Source organism: Neopelma chrysocephalum, unplaced genomic scaffold, assembly GCF_003984885.1.
Source record: "Neopelma chrysocephalum unplaced genomic scaffold, ASM398488v2 Primary Assembly neopelma1_123, whole genome shotgun sequence".
Lineage (NCBI taxonomy): Eukaryota > Metazoa > Chordata > Aves > Passeriformes > Pipridae > Neopelma > Neopelma chrysocephalum.
The window spans coordinates 886440-905437 of NW_020897785.1; the positions used below are offsets into that span (position 1 = coordinate 886440).

The 18998-nt window shown below is 45.4% G+C and overlaps 1 protein-coding gene and 1 long non-coding RNA gene across 5 annotated transcripts in view; one reads left to right on the forward strand and one right to left on the reverse strand.

The window, feature by feature from the left end:
* The first annotated feature begins 44 nt into the window (after positions 1-44).
* On the forward strand, positions 45-17349 carry LOC113974568. Of its 2 annotated transcripts, none has more exons than XR_003536580.1 (3): positions 45-101; positions 10572-10652; positions 17193-17349. It is a non-coding gene; the product is annotated as an uncharacterized LOC113974568 (long non-coding RNA). The 2 variants fall into 2 exon arrangements; XR_003536579.1 differs by lacking the exon at positions 17193-17349 and adding an exon at positions 16872-16994.
* Positions 3077-18998, reverse strand: part of MSRA (methionine sulfoxide reductase A) — a 256105-nt gene continuing 240183 nt past the window's right edge. For all 3 annotated transcript variants that reach the window (XM_027697799.1, XM_027697801.1, XM_027697800.1), the window contains exon 6: positions 3077-3480. In XM_027697799.1, the coding sequence (XP_027553600.1) occupies positions 3316-3480 (165 nt within the window). In that variant the 3' untranslated portion in view covers positions 3077-3315. The remainder of the gene's footprint in view (positions 3481-18998) is intronic.

The following is an 18998-nucleotide window of genomic DNA, read 5'->3' on the forward strand; positions in this document are numbered from 1 at the left end:
TCACAGCATCCCCTGTTCCTGCTGACGGAGCGACTGGATGCCATCCTTCCTAAGGCCAAAAGGCATCAATGTTCCCTGAGGGAAAGCTCAGTGATTTCCAGGTTTGAGATTTCCTTTAGCTCTGGCAGGGACAGGGCAACTGGAATTTTTTCCCAATATCCCATTTAACCCTGCCCTCTGGCAATGGGACACCATTCCCCCTTGTCCTGTCTCTCCAAGCCCTTGTCCAAAGTCCTGCTCCAGCTCTCTTGGAGCCCCTTTAGGCACTAGAAGGGGCTCTCAGGTCTCCCTAGAGCCTGGAGGCAGTTCCTGACTGTATCCTGGACTGACCTCACAGGGTGTGACAGTAGTGGGTTGGGTGAGCTGGGTGCTGTAGCCCTTTCTGGATCTTGATCCATCTTTGAAGACCTTGGATGCTGGTCCTGCATCAGTTTCCATCTTCAACTATGAGAAATGCTGAAGTCTATCAAACTCTTAATTAATTTTATCTCCACTTAGACTGTGCTTGGAGCATGCATTTGTATGTACTTAAACAGGACCACGTTGTCCCACCACTGGAAGTGTCCAAGGCCAGGTTGGATGGGGTTTGAAGCAATCTGGGATAGTGGAAGGTGTCCCTGCCCATGGCAGGAGGTGGAACTCAGTGATTTTTAAGGTCCCTTCCAACCCAAACCATTCTGTGTTTGCAGAAGAAAGGAGAAGTTCTGTCACAGGGCAAATTTCAAATGGTGCCAATTTGAAAGTTTCATATCAGAGATGTTGAGGCAGCCACTCCCTTCTTCCCTGTGGGCAAGGATGGTTCACAGGGCTAAATCCAGCTTAAAAAATTAAGCCATGAGGCTGAATTAGCATCTCACCTTTACTGATCACATCCCTCACAGTCTTTGTCCCTTCAGCAGCAGCTGCAAGGGGTCCAGGCCAAAACTCCACCCCACAGTAACTCCAGAAACAAATTTGTGGTGGCAAAATGTTTTGATGTGGGCCAATTTTAGCATCAGTGGACCCATCCATGCTGATTTCTACACCAACACATCATTTCCATCAGGATGGGACTTAATAAAAGCCTCAGCCAAGTTCAGACTTGAGCATATCTGTATTAAGGACAGAATGTTACTTTTCCCAAAGACTTTCCAGCTTGTTTCAAAACAATAACACTGAGTGGGAGGGGAGGGAGGGGAATTTTATAAAGCCCCCAAATGATTCAGAAATGTTTTGCCTCGGAGCAAATCGGGAGTTATCCCACTGAAATCTCAATTAACAACGCACAGGATGAAAGTAATACTTTATTTTCCTCTCCTCTTTGCTTCTCTGTCACCTCATGCCAAGGAAATTAGACAGAAGTGTTGGCTACCTTGGCAGTGAGCACTGGAACAACTACATGGCATGACACATTAAGGACAGGATCAGTTACCACAGCAACTCGAAATCCCCAGTGGGACGTGGGCACATTTTGGGGCATCTCCAGAAGAGCCTAACGTGCCAGAGATAGCTCCTGTGAGCTTTCCCCAGGACTAAAAGGACTGTTTTCCTCTGGATTTTGAGACTGGAATGAACTCAACATCAGCTGAGGAGCAAGGGAAGATGGGGAGTTAATTTTTCTGGCACATACTTACTGTCCATCTTTGGATAAAGCAGGAAGGGCTTCAGCAATGGATTTACAAGCCCAAACTGACTCTCTGATTCCCATTTTCAGTCCCTCCAAGTTTGGAGCTCCATCTGGTCTGCTGGGTACGTACAGGAGATGTTCAGGAGCTGGTTTGGGCCTTTCTGAGCCTAAAATATGAGTTGGAAACATCAAACCAAGATGTGGAGAGGAGTGCCCTGGAGAGCTCAGCAGGAGGAAATGCTGTGGATTTGTGTCTCTGGGTCCCAACTGTCTGGCCCTCAAAAATGAGCTTTATGAGCCCAGAATGGATGGCTCAAGGTGGGCTCCTACAAGCTTTACCTAAGAAAGCACATCTGCAAGAGGACAAACCACTGGCACATGTTCTTCAAACTCAGTGATCATGACAGCCTCCAAAATAGAGAACACATGAGAGGCTCCCACTGGGAAGTATTACAAACAGCAATTTGGACGGGACAAACCAATTCCCAACCCTCCTAAAGAAGCTGTTTGTCCTAGGATATTCCACAGCATGGAATGATAGAATAGCCTGAGTTGGAATGGACCCCAAAGGATCATCAAGTCCAACTCCTGGTCCTGCACAGGACAAGCCCAACAACCCCCACCGTGTGCCTGAGAGTTATCCAAGCACTCCTTGAACTCTGAACCCACAGGATCCCATATCCATTTTCTCCACAGTATCCCAGCAAACCCTGCTCTCTGGCAGCGGGAAGCCATTCCCCCTTGTCCTGTCCCTCTATGCTCTTGTTAATATGCACAATAATACAGATTTCAAAGTCCTGGTGTTTAATTAGCAAACTGCAGCCTTTTATAATATTTGATATTTTTTTTTAGATTTACCCAGATATACTTGGAACACACCACAGACAACATTTTTCTTTTCTTTTTCTGTAATTTATTGCAGTGCAGGAAACAAAACTGATTTCTTTTTGTTTTGGAACTGTCAAGAAGCAGCAACACATTACAATTTGTACTTTCTCTTACTAAAATTATTTCAGAAAACAGGCACTAGAGGTGATCCTAGAAAGCAGAGTTGTGGGACAATTACTTATCAAGCTTGTCATTCCCAAAGACAGCAAATTACAAGGTGGTGATAGTTAAAGAGCCCAACCATGTCTCCAGAAGTCAAAGCTCTCAAAACACCCACAAATTCATCAATCCAAGGAAATCAACATTTCTGAAGGCATGAGCTGTGCCAAAGCAGTTATGGATGCAACCACCTCCTAATTCCTCCTTTTAACAGCACTTGGAGCCAAAACTTGGAGAAGTTTGAAACTCTTTCCACCTCTTCAGATTCCAAGGAAACCCTGTGAGCTCCCTAGAGCAAGAAGCTGTGTTGGCCAACGGGAGCAATTTCTGCCTCTACTTTGGCTTTTAATGTCCATGAATGAGAAGCTGCTCCAATTACGGGAAACCTCCCCAACAGATTCCCAAATCTTTATGCACTGATGGTGTGGATGCTCTGGAGCATCTATCAAGGTTGATGGTCTTTTCCCAAACTCCCTAAAACAAAATTGTTGCCTTTATTTTGGTTTTTAATGCCGATGAATGCGAAGCGGCTCCGATCATGGAAAACCTCCCCGACAGATTCCCAAATCTTTATGCACTGGCTGCACTGGAGCATCTACCAGGGTTGATGGTCTTTTCCCAAACTCCCTAAACCAAAGTGGAGGTGGTGGAGTAAGCACAGGCTATTTCTTGACGCCGACAGGGCAGGAAATCCCCGTCCCCCCGAGGCCGCAGTATCCGCCGGGATTCTTGCTGAGGTACTGCTGGTGATAATCCTCGGCATAATAAAACTCGGGAGCCTCCCGGATTTCCGTGGTGATGGGACCAAAGCCTCCCTCCGTCAATACCTGTCAGGAGAGACGATGGAAAGCCATTAGTGGTTTGCTGGCTGCTCTGCTGATGAATGACATCAGGTTTCCTCCCAGAAGGAGCCACAGGCAGCTCTGGATCCCATTTGCAGCACATCCCTGAAAGCCCTTTATCCCTGCTCTCCTGTTGTTTTGCTCGGAGACATTGCAGGCTCCAAAGTAGGCACTGGTGAGGCCCCATCCCCTCTTAATGGCTCATTTGGTTAATTTGCTGTGGCCACACATTTATTCTCTTTATTAACCCTGCCAGGGTCTTTCAACAGAAGTGGAAAACAAATGTGAGAGCACATTCTGACCCATCCTGGCTGTGCCTTGCAGTGTCCAAAAACCTCACCTGGCAGGTGCCTCAGCTTCAAAATGTGTGATCCACCCCCTATGTCCTCATGCCAACAAGAATTCCTGGGTGAAATTTTAACCCCTCTGGGAAATAAGAGCATTGAGGATTTTTTCACAGAGTTACTGCATCCCCATTCTTCAAAAAGACCAGTTCCATCCTGCCCAGAAAGGCAGTTTTAAGGCAAATTATGGCTCATTTCAGAAAGATTTGCCAACACATGGACCAGGAGCAATAATCACTTTGCAGGAAAAGAAGACAGAATGTGGGTGGGGATTTTAAATTTAACTTTAATTTCTTTCTGATCTCTCCTAACTGAGTTTGGAACTCCTGAGAGGTTTCTGACAGAGGGAATTTCTTTTTAAGATGGATTGTTGTGGCATTTTCCCTACTGCATTGTCCTTTTCTAAGGAAAAAGGTAAACACCAACTTTTTGGAGCCAATTCTCATCTCAGTGGGGACATAACTTGTGCTCACTGAAGTCAACACAAACCTAATAGGCACTTTAATTAGAGTCAGGCTCCTGTAGAAAATCATATTTTTAAAGTCCTGGATGTAGATAGAACTGATTGCAATCAGCCAGACTGACAGTAAGACCAACTATAAGCAAGAAGGGTCAGCATTTAGGATTACCAGGAAAATATGTGTTATCTCATCATACTAATAAATAAACCAAATATAGGGAAATCATCACATGGAATCACAAAACAGAGTTGGTTATAAATCATCAAGTCCAACTTCTTTCATCACGAGAGAATGAATGACAATGCCTTGATCCCAACGAACATTGGTTATGAAAGATCTTTGGAGATGGGGATCCTCCGGTCTCCTAAAGGAGACCATTCCAATATTTGCCACCCAGTTAGAGAGTTTTTCCTAAAGCCTAGCCCAGTTAAACCCTCTACTTTAATTTAAACCCACTGTTTTGGTTGTACTCATCATGGATGTGGAAAGGAAATAATTCCCTTCCTCTTTACAATGATCTTCTACATCCTCAGTTGGGGACAGAGAAAGATAACATGTAATGGAAATAATGGAAATAATGCCAGCTGGCACTTAAATAACAGGACCAAAAAGTCCCAAATTTGGGACCAAAAAGTCTTCAAATTTCCTACAACGAGGTTTCCTAGATCCTGCCTCAGCACAGCTAAGCCCTGACCACACTCTGACAGCAGCTCCTGGACTTTGCAGAGCATTAGTCTGATTTATTCCCATCATTTCACTGTCTGGAGGATAAATTTTGCTGTATTCAGTTTTCAAAATCTGTGACAGATCTGTCTGGAGAGCCCCTGAGTTCCCAACCCCGCATCTAAATTCTCAGCCCAGCTTAGGAAGACATTGACGAGTTAATTAATTGTGTTTGAACACTGGGGAGGAGGGAGGGGTAACAAGCCCAATTTCACAAAGATCTGCACTTATTTCCCCATGTAAAATCACCAAACAGTATTTTTCATCTCTGGGATACACTTTGTCCCAAGGGAATCAGGTTATTTACCCGTCAGACATGTCAGTGAGGAAGATAAAAAACATGAAGGTTCGTATCACAACACGTCGGCAACGAAGAACTCGAAGAGGTGTCAACACAACTGCTTTTCTAAAGCACTATTTCACTTACTTTCCAACCTTCCCAGCAAAGAAAACACTTTTGAAATTATCTTCACTCCAGAAAGATGGCACAAAGTCTGTCATCATGGGCATTAGTCATTCCTTGCTGCTGCAAATCCATGCAAAATTGGTTCTCCCCCTTAACTGAGTCATGAGGACGCTGCTGGAGGGGGAGAGATTTTTCCACTGTGCAAAACAGTATTTGTTACACATTTTTTACCTGGGACTTTTCCATCATTGGCCTCATTTTGTCAGTTAGGGAACCCATTCCGTTCTATAACGTACCACAAGGGGGCATGAACAGCATTTATCCCTTTCAGAATCGTCAACACTCTGTTCAAACACCCAATAAAGCAGAAGCCCAAGACGAGTCATTATATTGCACTTCGGTCATTAGCAAAAGATCCCAGCCCTGTTGTCAGAAGCAGTGGGAACCCCAAGCTCCTACACTCTGCCAAACACCTGGAATGTTTAGATTTTAAAGGGGAAAACACTTTCCTTGCCCTGACTGTGTCGACTGAAGATAAAAACATCACTGGGAAAGGCAGAGAAGTTCGCGATGTGCTGGCTGGCAGGTGTAAATCAGCCTACTCTGGCTTGATTTCCTGCCACTGAGGCAGAATTTTATAACTAAAAATATAATGTGATAATAATCCTGTTCTAAAAGAATTTTTAGTCTTCACTGTCTCAAAATTCCTGAGCCATCGGACAGGACCTCTCATTACCATGCTGCAATTAACCCTTTTACTCGGTGCAAGAAATTTTTAAGGAGCTATTGGATCCTTTTCCCTCCCCAGTATTCCACTGTAATTCAAGGAGAATTCATTCATTCAGAGTATTGTTGTAGGTCTTGTCATAGGGGAGATCATACAATCACATTTATGTTGGAAAAACCCTCTAAGATCATTGACTCAAACTGTTAACCCAGCACTGCCGAGTGCTACAAGATCACAGTGATCCTTTAATTTGTTATAATCCATCCCAAAAGCCCTGTCAGGTTCTGACAGTGAAGAGCCAAACAAACCAGAACCCAAAGCTCGCCCAGCTGCAGAGGGGACATGGCCAGTTTGGGACACTGGGAGAAGGGCTGGAGCAGGAACACAGAATCATACAATCATTAAGGTTGGAAAAGACCTCCAAGCTCATTGACATGTTGAAGCCAGTGCTGAGAACTTCAGCACAACTAGTTTTTTAAACAATCTATACTTTCATCATGTAAAAGATGTTGTGTTTGATGATTTTGTTAATTTATTATAGACTATGAGAGTTTATTTCCTGTTATTTGCTTTAAACTTCTTGCCTGACCATTGGCTGACCAGAGGATGTCATCACCATCCTCTGTCAAAAAGAGTCATAGAATGGTTTGGGTTGGAAGGGACCTTAAAAGCATCTCATTCCATCCCCTGCTTTGAGTAGGGACAGCTTCCACTATTCCAGGTTGCTCCAAGCCCCATCCAACCCAGCCTGCAACACTTCCAGGGATGGGGCAGTCACAGCTTCTCTGGGCAACCTGTGCCAGGGCCTCACCACCCTCACCTTAGAATTTTTTCCTAATATCCCATCTAATCCTGCCCTCTGGCAGTGTGAAGCCATTTCCCCTTGTCTTGTCGCTCCAGGTCCTTGTAAAAAGTCTCTCTCCATCTTTCTTGTCAGCTCCCTTCAGGTACTGGAAGGCCACAATTAGGTCACCTCAAATCCTTTTCTTCTCCAGGCTGAACAATCCCAATTCTCTCAGCCTTTCCTCACAGGAGAGGGGGTCCATCCCTCTGATCATCTTGGTGGCCTCCTCATATAATTCCTTATTCACTCTCTTGATTTTACACCTTAATCCTGCTCATTCCTGTCTTCAGCCAGATCCACAGGCTTGGTCTACCCATCCCATAACCCAGCTCAGCCTCCTCACCCTTTTCTGCATCCCTTCCACTTCCACTTCATCGCTGCTTTCACTGGGATGACTGGAATTACACTCTGTTCAAGAGCAGCACCACGGATTTATTCAGTGCTGTACTCATATTTTCCTTTTTATTCTCCCTCTCTTTCCCAGTAATTCTTAGCATTCCACCTGCCTTCCTGACCTCTGCTGAGCACGGAGCAGATGTTTTCCAAGAACCATCTGCAGTGACGCCATCACCTCCTTCGCGGGCTAATTTAAACCCTGTCATTGTGCCTGCACTTGACTTTTATCCACATGGAATTTCAGCAGCTATTTGATTGCCCAGACATCTGATATTATCAGATTCTTTTCCAGCTTTTTTGTAGTCATGTCTAGTTTGCCTTACCTGGAATAACTCTGTACCATCAGCAGGTTTTGGTGCGTCACTATTCTGTCTCCCCTTTTTCAGCCCTTTTATGAGGATATTGAACTGCATAAGTTCCCAAGACAGCTTAATCTCCCTTCACTGCAAAAACTGCACAGTTACTTGTACCTTTTATTTCCTATTTATAGCTAATCCTTGCAAAGTGCCTTGAGAATTTGGAATGAACTATGCCAAGAAAGCACAATTCCCTTGTACCTCCAAACACTTAAAGCGACTGATGCTTTGATATGTTGTGCTGAAAATTCCAGAAAATTTAGAGAAGGGTTGAACCCACTTATAAATTTGACAGAAAAGCTTTAAAATTGGGTTTGCTAAATGAAACCATTTAATTTTCTGAGCAGAGGCATTAGTAAAGCAGCGGAGTATTAATTGGCTTCGAGCATTTTGTGGCTTTTAATAAAAGTGGCATCATCCTGTGTTTGATTCAATACAGACTTTCAAAACAAGTTTACAGCAATGTGCATTTTATCTCATGTCCCAGGAAGTTATACAAATCTGCTGTATTTCTAAAATCTCCTCTAAAATCACTGCTGTTGAAAACACTACAGAGCATCTTGACAATGTGACAGCTTCTGCTTCTGTATCCTCACTCATCCCTGATGTCAAACTCTAAGGCACATCTCACTCTGCTGAGGGTCTATAGAAAATCTGTAGGGCCTTTATTATAAAGGCTACTGAAAATTTTATACCATCAGCAATACCAAAATTCAGCTCTACTTCCAAAATCACTAAGCATAAAAGGAGCTGCACTGTTTCAGCAGAAGACCTGCAGGAATTTGTTACATGAACTTGATCCTCTGTAGGATGTGTACATCCTGGATACATGATAACTGTGATATTTTTAACTGGAAAACAACTTAACTGACTTTGCCAGGATTGTGGATTTGTTGCTGGCAGATTTGGGAGCAAAAATTTAGCTCACTTGATCCAGAGGAACTAACTTGGGTCCACAGGGAACAACACGATGAGTAGCATAAGGCTTTAATAATGTGCAATTAAAACCGTTTTATTTTCTCCTTCATTTATGTCCTCCTTGTCCTCATTCTCCTTGTCCTTTTTGGAGAGCCCACTCTGCTCTATCGCATCTCAAGGATATCTTATTTTAAATTGTTTCCTTTGTGCTGCCTTCAGTTGGCTGGAGCACCTCAGTTTGTCGTGCTGGGCCCAGTCTTCTCCATGTCGCTTACTGATATTGGCTTTTCCAAATTATTTGATGCCAACAACCTCTACAAGCCCTGGGATGGTCTGAAATCCTGTTTCTCTGGAAAAATCTGCATTTGTACCCACGTAGGTGACCTCCTTTTGGATCCCGCCAAGGAAAATATGGGAGCAAGGGCTGGCAAGTGAAGTCTAACCCCAGCTACCACACTGGGCAGTGGCAAGGACTGGGACCAGATATCCAAATTCTCCAGTTTCCAGATACCTCCTCACAGTGGACTCCAAGATATTGATATATTCGATAGGTGCTGCAAGAATTGATCAGCTAATGCTCTGCACAGGGCTTTGGAGTGCTACATAATTAGCTAATGCTCACACAGGCCTTTGGAGTGCTTTAGAATTTCTAAGCATTATTAATATCCTTGCAGGGAAGCTGTCTAGGCTCAGAACCCACTTTGCAGCGTGCCTCCAGCAAATCTGGGAATGGTGGAATTACGTGGGTATTCATTCTTCATCCTTCCTAGATTAGGTATATGGAACTAAGAGCAGAAATGGCAAAACTCCTCAACTCCACAGCTTTCCTTGGTCTTTGCTGGGATAGAAAACAAGCTGCTATGTGAGGACATTACAGTCACACAGGACGATCTGAAGACACAAAGATCATGGAATCATGGAATGGTTTGTGTGGGAAGGAACTTAAAGCTCATCTTCTTCCACCCCCTGCCATCGGCAGGGACACCTTCCACTACCCCATGTTGTTCCAAGCCCTGTCCAACCTGGCCTGGAACACTTCCAGGGATCCAGGGGCAGCCACAGCTTCTCTGGGCAACCTGTGCCAGGGCCTCACGCCCTCACAGCCAGGAATTCCTTCCCAGGATCCCATCTAACCCTGTCCCTGTCAATTTGAAGCCATTCCCCCTTGTCCTGCCCCTCCATCCCTTGTCCCAAGTCCCTCTCCAGCTCTCCTGGAGCCCCTTTAGGCACTGGAAGGGGCTCTCAGGTCTCCCTGGATCCTTCTCTTCTCCAGATGAACACCCCCAGCTCTCCCAGCCTGGCTCCAGAGCAGAGGGGCTCCAGCCCTCAGAGCATCTCCGTGGCCTCCTCTGGACTTGCTCCAGCAGCTCCACATCCTTCTGTTGTTGTTCCCCAGAGATGGAGGCAGCTCTGCAGGTGGGGTCTCACCTGAGCAGAGTAGAGAGGGAGAATCTCCCTCATCCTGCTGCCCACGCTGTGGGGATGTAGCCCAGGATACATCCTATAGAGACTATCCATTACCTGGCCAAAGAGGAGAGATGCTGTTACATGAACCTGCTGGAATTGTTCACGTGGAATTGTCCATAGGAATGTATTCTTCCAGTGCAGCACAGAGAAAATACAGATATGAAGGAAATACTAAAGAAAAAGATGGTGGTGCAAAATCTAAGCTGAAGAATCCTGATTCTCATCCGTAAAACTCCAAAACTGACTTTGTCAGAGTTTTTTCCTATTGACAAAATTCTCCCACACAACAGAACACATCATAGGAGTCAAGTGAACTAAACCTGGCTGGAGACACAGCCCAGGAGCCCCGGGGGAAAGCTGTGAGTGTATTTATAGTCTGTTCCCTCTGTTTGAAGATCTGCTCCCTCTGAAATGCTTTTCCCTTAAACACTTAGCTCAGAGCAGCCTGTTTGGTCACTCCCTCCTGCCAGAGGGGAAAGGATTGCTGGGCTTGGATCTACATCAGTCCTGCCAAGGTAAATCACAGCTGGCTGATAGCCTGGTATTAACATATCTGGGGCCCCAAGTGGTTGTGCTCAGAGGGTCTAGGAAGGATCAGGAGAGCAGTTAGTCTGATATTTCCTACTATTTCCCATCTGAGTTTGCTTCCCCATTGCCCACAACAATCAGCAGTGCCAGCTGAAACGGCACATTTATCCAGACAGGCTTGGTTGTACCTTCTAGCAATGGGGAAAGATGAGCTTTGAGTTTGGTCTAAATTGTATTAAATGGGACTGACAGCAGAATAAAATCTATTTTTTCCTGTTGGATGCTGCTCCTGTGAACGTGCATAGGAAGGAAGTTATATCCTGCTCTCCATCATATCCATCTAATTCTGGATTCAAAGCTTTTGCTCCAGATACTGCCTGGTATAACAGGATCAGCTTGACCCACAGTCTTTACAAGCTTGACCTTCAGCATCGAGCTTCCTGAACACCCATCCTGCCTTCTCCAGAGGGAAGAGACATGAAAGTGGGGAATGGCACCGGGGGGCATTTAGGAGGGATAGGAAGATAACATTAGCAAAGATAAAAGACATCTTGCTCAACCAGCATCTGGGAACTAATTAGGTGTTGAAGGAGCCACTGAGAGAGATGGAAATTCTGTTTGTCTGGCCAATTTTAACGCAGCCAAACAGCCTTTTACTGCACATCCTCCATGGATAATTTATGATGGCTAAGAAAAGACGTGCCCCGTTCTGACTCCCAGTGATCTAAAGCTAAAATCTATTCCGTGGTTGGAGACAGCAGAGTCTCCTCCACTAATCACCCATCCATTACTCTCAGATTCCTGAAATAAAAATGGTCAGGGCCAAACTGAGCTGGGGCCACTGCAAACGACCCACTTATGGAGCAGGTTAGTGCAGAACCTTCCACGCTGCTGAAGACCACAAATGGTATCTCCAGGTGGGGCAGTCTGAGGAGCTGACTCAGGTCCAAAAGTAATGTAAGACCAGGCAACTCCAGGCTGCCTGTGGGCACAATAAAACACTCCATGAATAAATGCCGTGTTGACAAGACTTTACCACCTCCATTAGCTCAGTTATGTCTGTTCCACACCAGTTGCAGAGTGCAGACCTCCCCGTGCAAAGGTGCTCCCCTGTGTATGAACCACTGGCAATAAATGGAAGGCACTCCAATTATTTTTCATTCAAGGGAGCTGCAATGTAGAAGTGAAAATGTTCATTTCACACAATGAACGCAGAGGGCTTAGTTCAGCTCTGCCATCATGTTGTTTTTCTCACTGGAGTCAACACCGGATTTATATCAAGTATTTCTTCCATGATCTATAAGCATGACAGTTTCTCAGGAAAATATATGAATTTTTCAGAGAAACAATTTATCTTTTCCTAAACCCATCCTGAAAAATCCAGAAATTACTTCTGTTATGATTGGAGGGAAAAACTACTAAGCACAAATATTCACTTCCAAAATCATAAAAATTGCTATACTGGAATATCCTGAAATATCTTTGTCATGGAAATTGTTGGGCAACCTGTCACCTCTGCCACTTATTTTGCCTCTAATAACAAGCTCTGCCTTTCTGTTCAGCCTCCCATGACCATTAGTTTGTAATGCTAAAGCATTTCATCCTCCAAAAAAGCTGGGAAATCATTTGTACTGTGCTGTCCACACTCTGGAGAGGTCAACAACTCACCTTGAACACCCACCACTGGACTCACCTACTAAACTACTGCTGCTGTCACCATTATTTTCACTCTGTGTTGCTGGTTTCTTATATGAGGAAATATCCCAGAGGGATCTAACATGGACCTAACACTCCTACCAATTTACAGCAAAGCTATTAGTCATGGTTTATATTGAATGTTCCACCCAAACAGAGTCATAGAATCACAGAATCATTTAGGTTGGAAAAGACCTCTGAGTTGGAAAAGACCTCGAGTCCAACCACTCTCCCACCACTGCCAAGGCCACCACTAACCTATGTCCCCAAGTGCCACATCTACATGGCTTTTAAATCCCTCCAGGGATGGGGACTCACCACTGCCCTGGGCAGCTGTGCCAGGGCTGGACAACCCTTTCCATGAAGGAATTGTTCCCAATATCCAGCCTAAACCTCCCCTGGCACAACTGGAGGCCATTCCCTCTCATCCTGTCCCTTGTTCCCTGGGAGCAGAGCCCGACCCACCCCCGGCTCCCCCCTCCTGTCAGAGAGTTGCAGAGAGCCAGAAGGTGCCCCCTGAGCCTCCTTTTCTGCAGGCTGAGCCCCCCCAGCTCCCTCAGCTGCTCCTGCTACTCCAGCCCCTTCCCCAGCTCCGTTCCCTTCCCTGGACATGCTCCAGCCCCTCGATGTCTCTCTTGTCTGAGGGGCCCAAAACTGCCCCCAGGATTCAATGCACAGGCTCCTCAGACCTCACTTGTGCTCAAACACAGCTTAAGGAAAAGAGATGACAAAGGATCCAACTTGTCCCTGGGAAAGCAAAAAATCAATCCTATGTTACTCTGGTTTTATGGATAGTCTGTCCTTTTTTTTTTTTTTCCCCCAAGGAGATAAGCACAGAATGGGAGAAGAGGAGCAAAGATCCTTGGCTACCTTCTCTAAACATCAGCAAACAGACAGGGGGGGATGGATCCAGCTCGAGATTGATCTGAACGCCATGACTTGTTCCATGTCAAACAAAACATAAAGTTGAGGTCCTTCCCAGTGACTGTAAAGCAGGGAGGACATCCCAGTGCTGGATCTCAAGGATCAGCACAGCTAAAGCTCTGTGAAACTTCCAACTAAAATTCCCACTCTGCTTTGAAATCGAAACCAAATTCTTCTGCCCCCAAACATGTGTTGGCAGACAGCTGCTGCATTTCCAGCCTGGCTCTTTCTGACCTTCCTGTCCAGCTGATTTCAGTGGAATATTTGCTGGATTCCTCATCCATGTAACATATCACACACAGGTCGAATACTTTAAAGCAATTTGGATACTTCGGGATGACAAATTGTTTCTGTTATGGAATACATGTATAATTACCACTAAAATTATATCTGAAACGGCTACCAGGCAATACAATTTTAGGCCATACCAAGGACTGAAAAGTCAAGAGAAAATGAACAGAGCATGTTATAATCAGGAGATAAGTAGTTTTCCAGCTCCTATAAATAGAAAAGGCTGGAAGAACGCATCTGACAAGCAGAATAAAGTGTGAGGAGGGTAAAATTCCACAGTGTTTTGGCTTTGGACTTCAGAAGGTAGTGAGTATGAGATAGTGTGAAATACAAAGAAGCCTTTGTTGTTTACATCTGAAGTTTAAAAGTGGCACAGTGTGAATAAACAAAGGATGTTCCATGAAACTGCAGCGGGGATGTACTCGCTCCGTTTGAGCTCCACAAACGACACGTAAACAGAGGCATCGCCTCTGTGCTTTAAAAAGGGAAGGAGGGAAACTTTAAAGCCTCCCAGAAAAATCTCATTTACCCACATCTTTAGGTTTTTGATAGGCTTTTAAGTGGTAGAAAAAACACACAAGCTTAATAAGCCCAAGATCTGGATCATTTAGCATTTGCTTTCAGGTTGGTTAAGCTTCTTACGAACGATAACGGTGCACGTGCCTTGGAAAACCTGAATTAGCTGTTTGTTATCTTTTCTGGGAAAATAAGTTTTGCTCTCAAGTGTTGGGATAATATCAAGTAATTTATTTTTTGGCAGACAATAAAACATACTGCCACGGTAATTCCTGATTATTTTACAGGAGCGTGCATTAAGATAATTGATAAGGACGGAATCTAAAGATACACAGATTTAATTAGATATTCAGAGTGATATTTCATGTTGAGCACTGAATGTGAGTCATAGAATCATGGAATGGCCTGGGTTGGCAGGAACCTTAAAGATATCCAGTTCTAACCCCCTGCCATGGGCAGGGACACCTTCCACTATCCCAGGTTGCTCCACGCCCTGTCCAACCTGGTCTTGGACACTTCCAGGGATCCAGGGGCAGCCATAGCTTCTCTGGGCAACCTGTGCCAGTGCCTCACCACCCTCACAGCCAAGAATTTCTTCCCAATATCCCATCTATCCCTGCCCTCTGGCAGTGGGAACCCATTCCCTGTGTCCTGTCCCTCTGGGCTACTGTAAAAAGTTTCTCTTCATCTTTCCTCTCAGCTCCCTTCAGGTACTGGAAGGCTGCAATTAAGTCACTCCAAACCCTTCTCTTCTCCAGACTGAACAATCCCAATTTTCTCAACCTTTCCTCACAGGAAAGGTGCTCCACCCCTCCAATTAGCTTGGTGGCTTCAAATGGTATCAGTACATATCTTTCAATGCAAAGACCTCTCCTATTTCGCAAATCTTCAATAAAACTTGATATTAATTCAAAATATTCTCACCAATTCCCATGGAATAGACAGAGGGTAACCTTTGATAAAATAAAAAGTAAAACCATTATGGTTTGAATTTGCTGTGTGTGAGCCAGCAGATGCAAACACCTTTTGAATAAGCATGTTCAATCCTGAGAATTTCCATAGGGATCAGTTTGGTTTTGCTTATTCGATGCTGAAATCAACTGATTTGAGCACAGAAGGCAGGGTAATGCTCTCAGTCACACGCTTTGCTTTTATTGCAGTGAATCCCATGGATGCAAGGAGCTCCAGGAACCAGAGACATGTTCAGGAGTCCGCCAGGTCTGATAAAACACTGATGGGGACCCCCATCCAACTGGAATGACACCACAAGGATGGAAGGTGCCTCTCCAGGATATCACAAATGTCACTGTGACATTTGTGCATCAGAATTAAAGCCCAGCAGTCAGTCCAGGCACCAAAACAGGCAGAACTGATACAGCACAAAAGGGAAAAAGGTACAGCTGGAGTCACACAGAGGCTACTAAATCCAGGGGCACTCACTGCATCACCTTGCTAGGGCCACATCCCAACAAACATTCCTCTGGAATCAGCTCCACAGAAGTTATCTATGAAGATAAAACTGCTGATGAGTTACTGGCATGGTTAAGCACAGCAAAATAACACACAATTAATCCAATTTCTCCAATCCCTATCCATCTACAGACTCTTCCACTAAACCAGGTTGCTCCAAGCCCCATCCAACCTGGCCTGGAACACTTCCAGGGATGAGGCAGCCACAGCTGTCAGGGCCTCACCACCCTCTGAGTAAAGAATTCCTTCCCATATCCCATCTATCCCTGCCCTCTGGCAGTGGGAAGTCATTCTCCCCTCTGTCCCTCCATCCCTTGTCCAAAGTCCCTCTCCAGCTCCCTTGGAGCCTCTTTAGGCACTGGAAGAGGCTCTGAAGTTTCCCTGGAGCCTTCTCTTTGCCAGGTGAACCCCCCCAGCTCTCCCAGCCTGGCAATGATTTAACACAATCCCTTTTCTTCTACAATTCATAAAATTGGTTCAGTGCAGCAAAACTATTTTACCAGAGCAGGAGAAAAAAACAAAACACTTGGATGGAACATCAGCTACAAAACCAGCTCAGTTTGGCAGCCACTAAAAATGCTGAAAGTACAGCAACAAGGGTGAAAATAAAAATCCCTCATAAGAAAACAGGGAAAATCCTTCAGCTTCAGCTCCTTAACACACCATCCCTGAATGAGCATCTTCTGTGTAGCTGCTGCTTCTGAGCACACAGAGAGTAACTGTGTGTACAGGGGACCTAGAACCACAGAATTATAGAATTACAGAGTGGTTTGGGTTGGAAGGGACCTTAAAGATCATCTAGTTCCAACCCCACAAGCTACTTTGTAACTCCACATACCTTTGATCAGCAACAGATTTCTTCCACAAGCTCTTTGCACCAGCGATAGTGATTTTTTATTAGAGGTGCACCTTGGGCTTGAAGAAAAATACCACTGAAGGAAACCTCCAGAGCTTCTTTAGCTTATCCACCCGCTCCAAGCTCTGCCTACTCCTTCCTGGAAGAGTTTAGACACAAACAACTCCCATAGATGTGATTAGCAACCCTCACCACAAACACACCCCACAGGAGAGGGGATTTGAATGAGATTGACTTGCAACAAGTTAATTTGTCAGTAAGCTCAGAAAACACAAGACCATTTTGGACTTCAGGGTCAAATTCCGCCCGTTGTATAAAGCTCCCACCACCAATGAAATGGATTTATGTGCCTGGAAAGGAGATTTGAATCTGGCCATTAGTAAAACAAAACACTGAGCTGATTGAGGCTGGATGGGAAGCAAAGAAAATGCAGGGAATGCACTTTACATTTCAGAGAGAACCTGGCATTTGCAGCACATCATCTTCCTGCCAGCTACAGAACAGCAGTGACTTGGCAGAGCTTCCATGGCCAGATGTCACCCTCATCTGGCTCTCTTGGCTCAGGCTGCTCCTTTGAAATGAACAGCAAAGCAGGGCCAGGATGGCTCTGCCCAGTGCTTCTTGCACAAGGAATAGAAGTAAGAAAGGTCTTCTGGGCAAACCTGGCATTGCTTTGCACCATTTTCAGCCCTCAGCAGGCAAAATCTGGGAGGTGGAAGAAGAGTCAAGAATAAAAAGGTATAGAAGGATTTGTTTGACAGCTGTCTCTCTTCAGGTGATGGATACAGCACAAATCATCTCCCTGAGTACTTTCCCGTGGCAGCTTTGAGCACATTTTGGCCCTCAAAGTCCTGGGTGCATCTCCCAGTGATAAAACGCTGTTATATTTCTTTCTTCAAAGGCATTGCTGAGTCTCTACTCCCCTGCAGATTTTCACCTGGTTGTTTTATTTAAGGCTCGAGAGATCCTTGAAATGAGATGATCCTTAAGATCCCTTCCAACCCATTCTATGATTCTATGATTTGTTTCCTGCATTTTTACTATATTACCATAAGCAAGAGGAAAGAGAAAAACATCAGGGTTTTTCCCCACCTAAAACCTGCCTGATTTCTAGTTAATTGCTATTTAAGCTATAGGAGATGTATGATAAATATGAAGGTACACAGCCTACATAATCCTCCTAAAACACAGTGCTTTAGATACAGCAGAAGAGCTGAACTAACAGCCAAATTTGTGGGGTTTTGATGTGGCAGCAAAGTCCCAAACGCCTTTAGACCCAGGAAACAAAAGAGAGAGAAGCACAGCCCATGCTGGCTAAGCCCCCCCCACGTGACTGACCTTGTATCAGAAGGAGAATTACTTCTTAAACCGAGAGCCTGAGAGCACGTGTGTGTTTGTATACACACCACTATGTGTGATGAGGAGGCTGCTCCGTGGCAAAACCTGCCAACAATCCCGTTTTTTTCGTTGCCATCTGCTCAGAAGAGAGCAAGCACCTGTTAGGAGCAGCTGCTTGAATGCAGAACGTAGGTAAGAGAGAAAAATCAGTTGCGTTTTGGAGTTGGCCTGCTGCAGGTAGCACATGGCTCTCGCCGCCGAGGGTGCCAAGTGGTCCTTTTTTAAGTTTGGCCTAATTAAGAGCGTTATGAAACCTCAAAAATTGTTCAGTTTAGGTGCTTACAGGGAGCAGAGAGAAATTATGGGGCTCCCCAAAACACTGCTCCCCAAAACACCTCCCCAGTCTCCACTGGGGTCTCTGCCCTCTCCCCTCTCTTTTCCTTGCTTTGAAGCCAGCGGAGCATTTGGAGCTGCCGCGTGTGGCTCGGTGCCTCTCTTGGCAGGGCAGGGCTGCACCAGGACATGTTGCTCTGAGGAATCACAGCATTCCCAACACCCCTCGGCTCCTTCCTTTGGACAACAACTGCTTCCCTGTTGCTGCCCCTTTGAGTCCATCTCCCTGTGGGCCCTTTGAGGGATTGACAGGAGGGAAGAGGGGACTCGGTCCAAGCGCTTGCTGTGATCAAGGCCGTAGGCACCAGCAGATGCCAGCCCTGACAGGCTGTCCTTTCTCCAGGGGAAGCAATGGGGGTTCCACCATCAAGAGAACTTGGAGTGGGCAGGAAAAACACATTAAAGGATTTCCCATACTCGTCCAAGTGTTATATCTGAGATCACAAGTCAGCGTGGCCTCTCCCACCACGGATGGTCTCAAATCTGCTGCCCTTAACACAAACTTATGGCATCTGTGCTCCCATTGAGGGAATAAGGTCATTCAGTTCATTCTTTCCCAACCTCCCATGGATTGTTCCTAATTTTCCTCAGCAAGCAAAGCTTTGTGTTCCATGGCTGAGCCAGTCCTGCAGAGTCTGTGTGACGTGGCCACTCACCTGATAAAAAAACCAGCACCTGCCCATCCCAGGGTGTGACAAGGCTTTTGGTCCTAAAAATCAGCCATCCTGCAGGGGATTTTCCTGTTCCCCTTTCCCACATAGCCCTATATCTAAGAGTCATGTGGGGAGGTACAGTAAGGAGCTCCTGTCTCCATCAGCAACAGAAGGTCAGTGGATGGGCTTCCCTTGAA